At 37.4% G+C, this 13,896-nt stretch overlaps 1 protein-coding gene across 1 annotated transcript in view; it reads right to left on the bottom strand.

Moving 5' to 3' along the window:
* SOX6 (SRY-box transcription factor 6) overlaps positions 1 to 13,896 on the bottom strand; it is a 259,381-nt gene that overhangs the window by 10,586 nt on the left and 234,899 nt on the right. Inside the window, exons 13-14 of the mRNA XM_084207918.1 lie at positions 4,730 to 4,963; positions 2,020 to 2,236 (exon numbers count right to left, since the gene is read on the bottom strand). Coding sequence (XP_084064044.1) covers positions 2,020 to 2,236; positions 4,730 to 4,963 — 451 coding nt within the window. The remainder of the gene's footprint in view (positions 1 to 2,019; positions 2,237 to 4,729; positions 4,964 to 13,896) is intronic.

Here is a 13,896-nt window from a genome sequence, read left to right as displayed (position 1 = left end):
AAGAAATGTTGCTTTTCATTACTTAGTAAACTATTCTGCTGAGACAAATGATTCTATGTTTTATGTTTCAGTTCAGAAAAGACGTTCTAGTCTGCCTTTTTCACTAATTTTATTTGGTGTCTTCCAATAAGTTTGTTTTAAATTATTCTTGAGGGGAAAGGGGAATTTGGGACAACAGTGGGAAGTCACAGGGAAGTGAAATGAAATAATTTTTTTTTAAATCCCAGCCTGTGATTCCTCAGGACCGTAATCTATATGCACATTGAACAGCAACATGGATCTCATTTCATCTCCACTGAATGCATCCATTAGACTCCATACTCCCTTTTCCATCACTTGTACAACTAAAACTCTGGTTTTGGTCAAGTCCAGTGCATCATCATATAACTGCACAGAGGTAGTTTACTTTAAACTTCTTCAACATTGATAGAACACGGTGAAGTGGACTGAGCAAAAATAAAAATTGGAAACAAATCAAAAAATGGTGACACTCTCATGGTCTTCATGATCACACTGTTGGATATATGATAAAGATGTTACATCTAGGTTGCAACAGTTTATTTTTTAATAGCTTTCAGTATATACATATTTTAATAGGAATTCAGTCTTTAGGTAGGCACTTCTAGAAGTTTCTTAAATCCATCCTCAATATTCACTCCCATTTAGCCATAACATTTAATGTGTAAAATGCTACTGCTTAATGCTGTTTTGAATTAGCAAACAATTCTCAAATTGTTCAGACTGCTGTTTTGGCATTTCTTTTGCATTTCTTGTCTAGATGTGATTTGGTCTGTCAATCTGCTTTGGAAGACGTAAGCTAGAATTTCATTCCCTCAGTCTGAATATAATTTGTGATGTGCTGTATAAATTCAGATTTCTATTTAGAGTCCCATGTGCAATTTTGATGGAAGACTATTAGTAAACAATTTCCCTTAGACTGAAGAATAAAAAAACAATGTCATAACTATAGACTGGAAGGCTATTTCAAGATATCAAAACCATTTCTATTTACTGATTGAAGAAAGAGCCCACATTGTTGCAGGCTGTACCACAAAATAATTGACTGCAACAGGAGTTCTGCATCCCAAGCCAAAAATGAGGGCACATAATCGACGTCAAGGTCAATTATCTGGTGGTGAAGTACCCAACAAAAGGAGACTATTGTGATTAGAGAAATAAGCAGAACATTGTGAAATTGGAAAGGCTGGCACTGGAGACAGCTTTTAGACTCTTTGTAAATCACCAGAAACATTGTGTTAGAGCACTGAGCATCACAGATTAATTCATAAAAAAAAAGAAACAGGAGCGAGAAATCAGTTATGGTGCAGTTGTTTCACTGGACTTTTGTTATCTTTAGCCTGTAGAGGTTTCATAGTGTTGCTTTCTCTGCTAAACACCAGAGGAAATACCCCTAAAAACAAACACAGTGTTCTTAAAACTATGCCAGGATCTTTTTGGGCCCTATATTTTGAGTTATAAATATACCCAGTCTATCTATGCACTACTTGAAAGACTCCTTCTAAAACTTATTAAAAAAAAAATTATATACTTCTCTATATAAAAAAAATCCTAGTAGCTTCACACCTTGATATCATTCATTTGTGTGTGTTCCTTATGCAACTTCTCTCCCTTTTTCCCCTCTCCTGACTCTTTATTCTACACCAGATAATCCTTTGTGTTTCTCTCTTTGTTCTTTTTTTAATTTAGGAAATGATGCTGGAGCCATTACTAACCCAGAATGGATTAGCTTACTAAAAACTCACAAAAGGCATGATTCAAACCTTTCAGGCTAATGGGAAACAACTTCTTTTGCCTTTAAAGAATTCCACAATCAGTCTCACAATCAGCATTCAGTGGCAAGCCTGTAGCTCCATATTCCATCTTATGTTTTTAATAAGGTCTTACCGGTTCAAACCCTTTCCCTCTAAACGGCATTAGTCAGTGACTTAAACAGATAGGTCTATTTGGTTTCAAACAGCGTGCTCCATCTTGGGAAACAATTGCAGCAATTGTACTCACCCTACGGTAAAAAACTGCCTCATCTCCTGTCTCCGAGACCTCATCAGCTGCTTGTATTCCCCGATGCGCAGCTTCTTCCCGTCCACGATGCAGGTGCGTTTTGGTCGAGGCTTGTATTTGTAGTTGGGGTACTTTTCTAGGTGGATCTTACTTAGTCGTGCCTGCTCTTCGTAATAAGGTTGTTTCTCTTGGTTGGACATGGACTTCCAGCGAGATCCTGTGGACACAAGATGTTGGTGAGTGCTCAAGTAAAGCAGGCCTAGCTGGGCGCATACGCAATTCGACGTGCCTTCTCGCCGTAATAAATTTTAATTAAGTTCGTTAAATAAACTGATTTAAATTTACACCAGTCTGCACATATATTGTCTTGCACAACCTGAGACACCTTAAAAGAACCCTGACTTTCAGATATTGCTGCAGACCAAGCATATGTAAATCTCTATTAAATAGGGTGCGCTTAAAATCAATAGTTAAGTCTCAAAATCTCAGCCTCGTGCTGCAAAACAGACTACTTAATTTTTTACAATAAGAGCATTAATCTGTGAGTAATTCCATACCTCTGTAATACCACGCACAGTAAGGTGGTTAAGGAAAGTCTGCAGCCATACTTTCACTGTTAAAAGCCTAACACGTTGCCTAGGGACACAGGCTTCTTTGATATTTTTATGAGAATTTGGTTTATGCACTCCTGCTAATAGATATTAATAGCTTGCTATGTAGCAGAAAAAAAGTATCAAACCTTATAGATTCAGCAAAATTATGAACAATCCCTTGCTGTCTGGGCATCTTAAATTTACTGAACTTCTGATATAAGCTTGGCATAATACTGACACCTATTTTAAATTCTATTATGCATATTATTTTTTGGCCAGATGTAATAAGCGCACAGAACTGAATCTTACATTACACAAACTCACATTGGAAAGACAAAAAGTAAAACAGAAAGCACACTGTAACTATATACACCACTTCAGGTACTGTAAACTCTCATTGAAAGCTGCACCAATAAAAATGTTTAAAAATTAACACAGTGTACACAGGAAGAGGCAAAAGTATTCAGATCTCTTGTATTGTTTGTAAGGAGCTATCTAAACACTTGAACAGAGACGGGAATAAGAAATGCAGAAAATAGTTTTTGGTGTCTTTTAGATGAATAAAACGATTACAGCTGTGGTAAACGTGGGTGGAAGCTATTCTTTTACCAACATTTTTCATACATCAACAAATGGAAAAGTTGTATAAATATTATCCGAAGCCAGCAATATTCTGTGTCAGTTCTAATATTTCAGTCTCTTTTCTCATTGTCCTGGAAAAGTTGCACAGATATTATACGGACATAGACTTATTTGTGGCAGAGCAGATACTGACAGGTTAATTCCATGGTTAACAAACACTCAATTGCTGGCACTTCTGAAATATTTATGCTGGAAGTTTACATTTTAATGAATACAGTTACTATGCTCCTAATAGTTTTTTTCACAGAATGCACACAAATAATATAGATTCCCTACAGCTGCCAACACTGAAACAGTGAAGGTTTTATACAAAACTGAAAGGCTATTCATATAACTCACTTATATGGTAGACAAAAATATGAGAACTGCTAAGAAAGATTTTGGAAGTTTCAGGACAAAGTAACATTTATTTCTATGTATTCTTGCCTCTGATTGAACTAACATGCAACAAACTTTGTATTTGAACTCAGAGTTTTCAATAAAATGATTACAGAGGAAACTTGATTTTTACTTTTATTTATTATGAGCTACATTTGGAATCTGTCTTTCACTTCAAAGACTCAGAAAGCAAATATAGGTTTTAACATTTCACCACTCATTCTCACGTATGTTTCTAATTCTCTGGAGGGCTCTTAAAAAGCAAATCAAAATTTCTCAAAAATGAGTCCATTTATTTGCACAGTGGCAAAATAAAACCCATGGAATATTCCCTGATTGTCCCAATCTATACAAATTAAATATTAACTACTGTGTCTTTTACCTGAGCAAATTTTAATTGCACACTTCTAGCGGTTAGCTTTCTGAATATTGCAATGTTTTGCACCAAACATTATTTTGAATGTGAGGTTTGCATGTACAGGTTTTTTGAACTGTGCCAGGTTTCTTTCTTGACGTTGCACTGTCTGACATAAACCTCTGATTTTGATTTTGTACTTTTTTAACTTCATCCCAGTATGTACTCTAGCAAGTCCCATTTTTCATTCAGGTGATTTATAGTACAAGTGCATTCCAATGGGATCTTGCAGTTATTGGGACCTTATTAGGACACACTCTCACAACAGATTTCACAAAACATTCCTTTTCAACGCTACTAAGTTTTAAAGAATCTTGTGATGCTGTCGGCAATAAAAAGTATTAGGGAAGGGGCAGAAAGGGAAAAGAAAGGGAATAAAAATGAGAACAAGCCATGAATCTTCATTTGCATAAGTTTCAGTAATTCTAATTTTGGTGAACATCCACCAGAAAAAGATATGTCCTTAAATTAGAGAAGTTCATAGAAATGTACAATGGTTTGGGTCGGAAGGGACCACAGAGATCATACAGTTCCACCCCTCTGCCACGGGGTTGCACCTTTCCCCAACTTGCTCAGAGCCCCATCCAACCCAGTGCCCCACCACCCTCCCAGTACAGAGATCCTCCCTAATACCCAACCTAACCCTGCCAACACATCTCGACGCCCTTTGCTTGGCACTTACCTAGGATTTTGCTGATGTTGGAGTTGTGCATGTCGGGGAAGGCCTGGAGGATTTTCCGGCGCTCGTCCTTGGCCCAGACCATGAAGGCGTTCATCGGCCGCTTGATGTGGGGCTCGCTGCTGGCGCGGCCCCGCGAGTCCCGGTAGACCCGGGCTTCAGCCACCGTGGCCCCTCCTGTTGGCCAACAATAATACTGCTGTAGTTTAGCTGCAGAGCCATTCACTGCTTTACTCCCTGTAATGTCAGGGCAGGAGGAAACAAGATGGATGCAAAACATTATTACGTGCATTAGGAAAGCGCTTTCAGTGCTGTGCTTATTTTAGCCTCTTTTGCTGCGTCTCTCTCTCTCCCCCTGCTACCAGATCTATCAGAGACAGAGAGAGATGGGCCAGCCGGTGGCATCAGTGTAGGTGGGCAGGCTTGCCCATCTGAGGTGACCCAACATCAAACTGGAGAAACAAATTGCACTGGTGTTTCTCCAATTAAGACACAGAGATTTGATAAAGTTTCCATCTGGGGCTTTACCATAAAATACATTCTCTGAATGCTCAGCAAAACTCACATAAAAGTTACATTTGAGAATTCAAACTGATGTAGGCCTGCTGACACAAGCCATTGACAACGACTTTGCTGCTTGATCAGTGAAGCACATGCCAAATATTTCATAAATTATACAGTGCACCAGGTACATTTGTATGGATCAGATTATATTTGGAGCTGAACATTCTAAAGCTGCATCTGCTTCGATTGAATTCTAGATGTGCTTTGGAGGATTTGAGCCACATATATGTAATAAAACTGTCTTCCTCCAACAGGTACATGCACAGCACACTGGAGTCTCCAGAGAGGGAGACAAGCACCCCAACTCCATCCCTGCTGCACCTTAGTGTGTCCCAGTCTTTATCTGCCATCAATTCAGCTTGTACGTGCCTGCCCTGACTGGGATTTTGAATGCATCCTGCCCTGTTTCTTGACCACAAACAGCAAAGCCTTTGGGAGTTTGGAGACAGCAGATCTGAGGTGCAGAACTAATTACTAGGGGAGAAAGAGATGACCTAGGCATGCCTTTAAGGGAAAAGACTTCTGAAGCTGTGATAATATGTTTTTAGAGCTATACCTTAGCTATAAAAAAGGCGAAAAGTGTTTACAGTGGGAGTGGCAGTCTCAGACCTCACCAAACTTCTCATAGAATTTAATACCTTGAAAAGGCAAGATACTTGACAAAAAATTAACCCAGCAATAGACCTCCTTTTTTTAATAAACTATTACAGCTACCAATATGAATTCATTTGCCAAATATAAGATTAATTATTTCCAGTACGGCAAACAAAAAACTGCAGTTTTACTGAATACAGGCACAAGTTTTTAGTTGTGCAAAAATCAATTCTCCTAATTCAGACTGCAAGCATTATATAGGCATACCTTTTAAAAAATTTTATATAAGAAACACATTTGCATGAAAAAGGGGCCCTAAAATAGGATGCATAACTAATACACTACCTTTTTGCCACCAGGTCCACAGTACATTAATTTCATTTAAAACGCACTGACCATACAGGATAAATTGATTTTGCTTTATATGGTGTTGACAGCCATGTTTATTGTGCAGTGAAATGTAGTGTAGTTTCAAGCTGACTATATCCATCAACACAGGGCAATATGCTGACTACTGGGCCAGATGAAGACATACATTACCCTGAGAGCAAAACACTCATTCGCACACACCAGTGTCTTCTCCTGAGGATCACCCTGGTAATTTATGATGCCTCCCATGCCATTACTTTACAACTGACACCAATTTGGCAATTTGTATACTAACACGCGTGCGCATAAAAGAAGACAGGTCTGTGGCAAATGTGAGCTGCAAAACTGTTTTAGCGCTGCTCTAAGTTAAGCACCGTGCCACAGGTGTTCTGCATTTACAGGAGGCTGCAGCCAGATTTTTACTGCAAAAAGGAAGAGCAGTTTTGCAGAGTGACCTGCAGACAGGACCAGTTGAGCGGGGTGAATGGCTGATGAGGCTCTGCTCATTGTTGCCAAAAGCCTTGGACCACAAACATAGCAAAGATATTTATTTAGAAACTGTAATAAGTTGCAAACATAGTAAGGCCACACTGAAATATTTATTGGGACAAAGAACTATATAATTTCAGAAAAGTCCAACATAGCATGTGACAGTTGTTCTTTTAAGAACAACTGTATCTTTTAAGATAATGTAATAAAAGTCTGTTACTAGTAGATGGGCAATTAGAAAGCTGGTGACAAAAAAAATTGAATTATTTATGCAAAAGTCATAATTTGTTTTTGAGCTGCTCTACTCACAGCACAGGAAAGACATATTTGAATCCATTGGGTGTCTTTCCATCTTTTACTTTTCCAAAGGTACTTATTCACTACAGCTAAGGAAGAGGTTGTCTTTAGTTGTCTTTAGCCCTTTCTAACACAATTTTGGACTTTTCAAGCCTAATGCAGGTAAAGAGCAGTTTTACTGAGAACAAGATTATAGGTGGCTTTTTAATCTCAATATAATCTAGACAGAATGAAAATAAACAAAAACAAACAAAGAAAAAAATAAAGGCAAAAAAAAAAATAAGGCAGAAAGCCCCCATAAATTATCTGTTTTCATAGAAAGGTTATGTTAGAAAACAATTTTTACTTGGAGTAATAAATTACAACCATCCCAAGAAGGTCAAATCTGGCTGCATCTGCTTTATGCAAGTCCTTACTTGAAGGACTTGAAAAAGCAGCCAAAGAGTTGATGTTCTTTGAGCTTGATCTCTGGGGAAATATTTTCAAGCTGACCTATAGGCCATCACAAAAGCATTTGCAAAATGAATTTCTGCAAATAACTAAAGCAATATAATCTTCATGCTCTTCTGTCTCAGAACCACAGAATTATATTCAGCATATAAAGCATAGTTCTTGCAGCATGGGATTCCGTGGGGGAAGTCAGAAGGTCTAAGTACCTTTTTAGATTAGAAATGAGGTGCTAATAATACTAATACACATATGCTCAGTGAGGTCTTACAAGTTGAAACACATAACAAGCTTTCAAGCTGGTTGTTCTTAGGTACTTCATCCTGTCAAGCAGATATTTTGACTTTATTGCACCCTATGAAAATAATTTCAACAGATTTAACAAAGTATGGAGTTTTTTCCTATTGTGATAATTATAGTTAGCACTGACAGTGGCTCAAAGAGACACCTGGAATTTTTAAAGAAAATGTATATGCAAGTGCAAAGAAGTAGGAGTTTTAAATCTTTCTGAAAATATTTTCAGGAAATTCTAATAAGTAATGAACCTAAAATAACAGATAAAATGGAAATGTACTACCAGTGTATGGGCAAGACAAGGGAAGGAATTGGTAATTGTCTCTCTATGGTAAGTAATGCTCTGCCAGTTACTGTTCACACTGCAATCACAGGAGGAGGGACTTTCAGAATTTAGAGTCTGGTCAGAATTTACAATTATTGCAAAAGCAGTATAGTTTGGCTGCCCTAGTGGCTTAGTTGGCAAACTCTATATTTTGGCCTAAAGACAGGGGCTATCCTCAAAGTGACACTTCTAGCTTCTGGAAGCGTTCACTGCCTTGCTTCCTAGATCCTTTGCATTCACATAGCTTGTCATAACTTTGATGATTTAAAACTAAAATCAGATTAAAGAAGAGTGTTCTTTTTTTTGTGGATATATGGCAGGCAGCCCTTCTGTGAAAGCTGGATTCCATACTGCTTTAGGGGCATTACCAAGGCAAAGAAAATGCCACAGAATAAATCTAAAAATACTACAGCTTCATGAAAATAATTTCCAACAATATTTTAATTTCTAAAGAGCTCTCTAATCAGAGAACATTAGAAAGACAAAAGAATCTGATCATCAAGTAAAACATCCTCATGTGAAATAAATGTTAAGAAACATAAAATAACAATTGTAACATTGTTCATTTACTTATTTATTTATTCCTGTCTTTATCTGAGGTTCTTACATCTACTAATGAAATTAATATTAGAATAGGCATCATTCCTTCTGCGTGCTTCCTGAAATCATGGCCACATTAAGGTTTATCCTACTGTCTCTACTGGGATGTGGGTTTACCTTCCATTTTGCACCTCACCTACAACAAAACCTGAGACTGGGCCTTTACATGTTACCAGAAAACAAACAATAATAGATGTGATAGAAAGGAGCAAAAATATGGCTGTGAAAAAGATGAGGAAGAGAAAATAAGTGACAGCAAAAAGAAAGAAATTTTTGTCAGTCCCCCTGTTATTCCTTAATGACTCTTCACAGGATGGCCATTGATTCATGTTTGAAGTGATAAATTTCCCCTGACTTCCCCCCAGATCATGGATCTGGCTAATCTAGGGCATGTACTGCAGATCATCTTCCATGGACACACCAAGATAGATAGAAATAAAGACAATCTTTCTAGGTTCCTGGCAGGAAAATGACTGGTTAGTAGTAAAGCTCCTACCATCAGTTACTCATTAAGCTGAGGTGACATATTTACCTAGTTTGGAAAAGACTGATTGTGACCCCCAAATATCTGGCCCTGTCTGTGGACCTGACAAACATGCAAAGAGGAATCACTCTTTTACTACAAGAGATGGGTTACTCATAAATATGAACATGCCATAAAGACAGGGAGAATGAAAAACCAGCTTAGTACTGCCCTGTGCTGCTCTTAACCTGTGCACAGACAAATGCAGCCTTTGTGAAACATACAGCAGCAGTTAAAATCAAATAGAGAAAGACAAATATGGAAAGAGCAGTTTTGGCAGGCTTAGAACACAGGAGTGGTCATTTAACTAATATTTTGGGTTATCAATTTTAGAGAAAGTTACAAGAATTACTGCTACTTCACTGTAATCTAAGCGACACGTAGGAGCTGTAGAACAACATTTATCTGTTTTGCCCCTTGCCTGCCTCTTATTTCTTCATCCCCAACACCATTCAGATTTTCTCATTCTTTACTGGCATGTCTTGTCATCACTGGCAAAATACCCACTTGGAAACATGGCAAGGTTTGGAACAGGGGTGACACAAATGTTCTGTTTGTCAGGCAGCTTTTGTTCCAAATGCTAAACAAATATTATTCAGCTGCAATTTGAGCAGTGAACATTTCTCACAGGCTGCATGTCAGTGAATGAATGGGGGGAAAAACTGGGAAAGCCACAAGCAATTCATGAAATGCTGCAATATTTAAACGGCCTCTAAAATTTTTCACCTGCAAGGGTTCTGAAATGCTCTAAGTAAATACTAAAAGGTGAGAATACACTGTAGCACAGGTTAGCTGCATCCAAGCAACACTTCCTTCTGATAAGACTTCCCTTTTCCCTGCTAAGAGACTCCATTCTCTTTAAAACATCAACAAGAAGAACCAACTGGGAATTCCCTAAGGTCAGCTCTGAGGAAACATAAACCTCTAATTCAATAACTCCGCTACTGCGCTGAAAAAGGCCTTATTATTGCAACATCCATATGGAGTCAATTGGACATTAATGACTAATCAATCCCTCCCCTTTCTATTCTACTTATAGTGTCACAAGCCATGTTTAGATTAGCCCATTTCCTGCTTAGGATCGCTCAAGATGTCTTTTGTTCTTTCAGGGGCTGGCCTGATGGAGGCAGCTTAAACAAACACACGACCCAAGTGGTGCAGGAGTTATAAACTGCCATATGTGAATGAACAAAGGGGCCATACTAAAGCCTTTTGTGGTATTTGTTAATGTTTTTCATCTGAGTTTAAAAAGACCTAATGACTTTGTGGTGAGCTGATGCATGTGGCTCGTGGCTTTGCAAAATGAAGGAAATTCTAGCCAGTTATATATCAGCATATATTTTCCAGAGTGCCTTGTTTTCAGTTTTGGTGGCAGCGAGTTTACTTTTTTTAGTACATTTGTTTTACATATGCAAGCAAAATACTTAATCTCAATTAAAACACAGCACCAGTTTTCACAGCCATACTCACAACCTGCATATACATCTTTCCCCATTTGAAAGTCTAAAGCTAAAATTAAGAGTGGAATATCTGCTGCCTGTGAAATCAAAGCAACTGTTCTCAGCTCCAGCATTCACTCGCCAGTGTTTCAAGCCGAATTGTTAGCAGTGCCCTAATAAATACCAAAACAATAATTCTAAATAAGCTGCTAGCACATCCACGCTTCACAGCTAGCCCTGCCCAAATCTGTGCTATATAAATGAATTAAAACTGCTAAATGCAGCTACTTGCTTGATGGCTTACACAAACAGTTTAGATTTCTGGACCACATTCTGTGGCAAAGCTAACCCTCATGGAAACTTGGCATGGACTATAGCTAAAACAATAAAATAATGCTTTAAATTACATGGGATATTAACTGAATTAATTAGGGCTTGAGGCCTGGCTTTAGCTCCTAGTGGCTGACACAGTCACACATGTGCTCTAGCATAAGAGTCACTCTGTGAAGATCCATGAAACATCTATAGAGAAACTGGGAGGAAGAAGCAGCCTCTACTATAAATTTGGGGAGGTGTTTAAGTGTCATCATATTTTTCAATCATGTGCCACTTGCAGACTTCAAGACCCTTCACAGATAATTAATTAAATGCTAACAACCCCTTTCTGACATTAATGTTATTGATAGAAAAGAAATATGAATCATATTTAAGTTGAAAGTTTTTTAGCCTAAGTAACGATGCCAGAAGTAAGGGACTGCCAGTCATCAAATCTAACAATTTACATTATTCAATCCACAAACATTGTTGCTGTTTCCCTTTGATATTTTATTTCATACTCAGTTGAGGAAAATAGAGGCCCACAGAAAGGAAAATCATGGAGGAAACAGCCCAGTCCAAGAGAAAAAATAATAACAACTATTGTTAGGTATTTGACAAGATCTATGGATTTGATTTAATTTTTCAGAAAAAAAATACTTGCTGGTCTACCAGCTAAGCAATCATTGTTACTATATTAATCATATTCAAAGTCAAAGCAATACAAAGAAGAATGCACTAATCTATTTAACATAAAAAAGTTTCCATAAAAGTAACAGCCTTACTGCCAGCATAGCTGTTATTCACATCATTTCAAATTTCTCATGACATGAGTGTCACCTAGAACATCCAGAAAATACAACAATAATTTAAAACACAGGCGCTAATTCTGCAGTCTTCAGTCATCCCTAAAAGCTTTTTTGTTGAAAAAGTCCTGTTTGAACAAGGGCCATAGTGATCCATTCATACATCAGTCAATGCTTTGTTTTGTTTTAAGATGGAGAAATGACAGATGGGAATTAAGGACAGAGAAAGAAGGCAGTCTGACTTCATATTTGATGGATGCATTGTTCAAGGTGCGGCTGAACACCGTTCATTGCTTGTTCACATGTTCTTTACCAAAACAATGATTTTTAAAAGCTTAAGTACAATGTAGTTTGTAAAAGGGAATTATGTTTAACAATGGGAGAGGGTTTTACAAAACCACCTCACTCAAATTACATGTTATTAAGAAATGCAGGATACTCAGCAAAAGATTTTAAAATGTGTCGCAGCCACTGCTTTAGTGACCCATTTCCTGCATTCAATCTTCAATAATTTGTCACTTTCTGAATGATGCAACATCATTCTTTGTAGCTACATAACTAATTCCTTCCATCCAGTGCTAGCTGTTTTCACTTGTCATATCAGTAATTAGCAAGGAGCTGGGGCTAGGATATTCATAGGCCATTTCCTATTGCCTTTCACATGGGGTGTTGATATTAAAACAACTGATAATGTAATTAGTAAATAATATAACATGAAGAGAAAGAAGCAAAAACATAATATTAACAGGAGCTGTTCTTCAGGCTAATTTTTCAAGTAAGGTACCCCTGGGCATTTGGGATTTGTGAAAAAAAAAAGGAATATATTTTTATAAATATGGCAATGGCATGTCTTAATATGTGACCACAGTTACCTGTTTTGGACAAAGAATATGATGTTTACCAAGAAAGAGGAGCTTACATGAAAATTTACAAATCATTCCTTTTTTTTAATTCCTATGAAACCACCCCTGCCAAATTGAAAACACAATCATTTATTATTTGCAGAATTTATGAAGATGCTGCAATGCTCGCACTGCACACTCTTTGGACCACTGATCCTGTGAAATTAAATCAAAGTACAAATTAAGGAAATATTTTCCCCTTGCTACCAAGTTCTTCACTAGGCACTTGCTGAGACACTTTGCATATGTACATGGAAGAAAGGCAAATGATCCTAAACACTTTTCTATTTCTGAGATACTGAGGCTTGTGAAGGAGAAAACTGTTCACGTTTTAGACTAAGAAAAATAGACAGTTGTACAAAGAGGGCTTGTTTGAATCTGTACCAATTGCTGTGCTTAGCCAGAATCTATGATGTTCTTTCCTTAGTGTATTCATATTTCTGCTCCACTCCCTGTGCTCAAGATTTAAGGAAGAAGGGCAAGATTCCTCTCTCCTTCACTCAGTATGATATAATGATGGCTTTCTCCATCAACTGAAAATTCAATTGTGCCTGGACATTTTACACTATCTTATGGAGCTTCAAGCTTCTTTTGTCATATTGGAGCACTACCAAGAAACCCTGAGAGAATCAGGACCACGGGGTGTTTTACACCTGGTGGCTGTACATGAGTGTGAAAAAATGTTTTAAACCACTGAATTGCTATATTTAATTTTTCAGTCAGTCCACCTAAAAATAGCAACGCATACTGACTGATGCTTTCAGCATTTGTGACAATAATTTTCTCATGGGTGAAGATTTTCTGTGTAAAACTGCAGCCCGCAGTTGCTTTTTACAGCCACCTTCTAAATTCCTGAAAATAATGTTTTACTATATAATGGAAATTGTGGAAAGCTCTTAGTTATAACTGTGCTAATAGGTGCCTCTATGTAAAACTCAGGGCATTGTAAAAGTGGTCAATTGTACAACAACAAAAATGCTAAGTGTAATTTTTTAAACTAAAGGTACTATTCTACAGGAATCAATTATTGTAGCTTGCAAAAGTCAGACAAGAAAGCCTAATATTTAGCAGTAGAAAAAAAATACCTAAGGCAGTTGAAAATCAAAAGTTAACAGTTGTGGATATCCAGATTTGTTATTCTGAAAATGAGAAGCATAATATATGTTAAATATTAGTGTCTTACTTAGAGGAATAAGTTTCAATGCT

This window comes from Fringilla coelebs (assembly GCF_963513975.1).
Source record: "Fringilla coelebs genome assembly, chromosome: 6".
Taxonomy (NCBI): Eukaryota; Metazoa; Chordata; class Aves; order Passeriformes; family Fringillidae; genus Fringilla; species Fringilla coelebs.
This window is presented reverse-complemented; position numbering and strand designations above follow the sequence as displayed.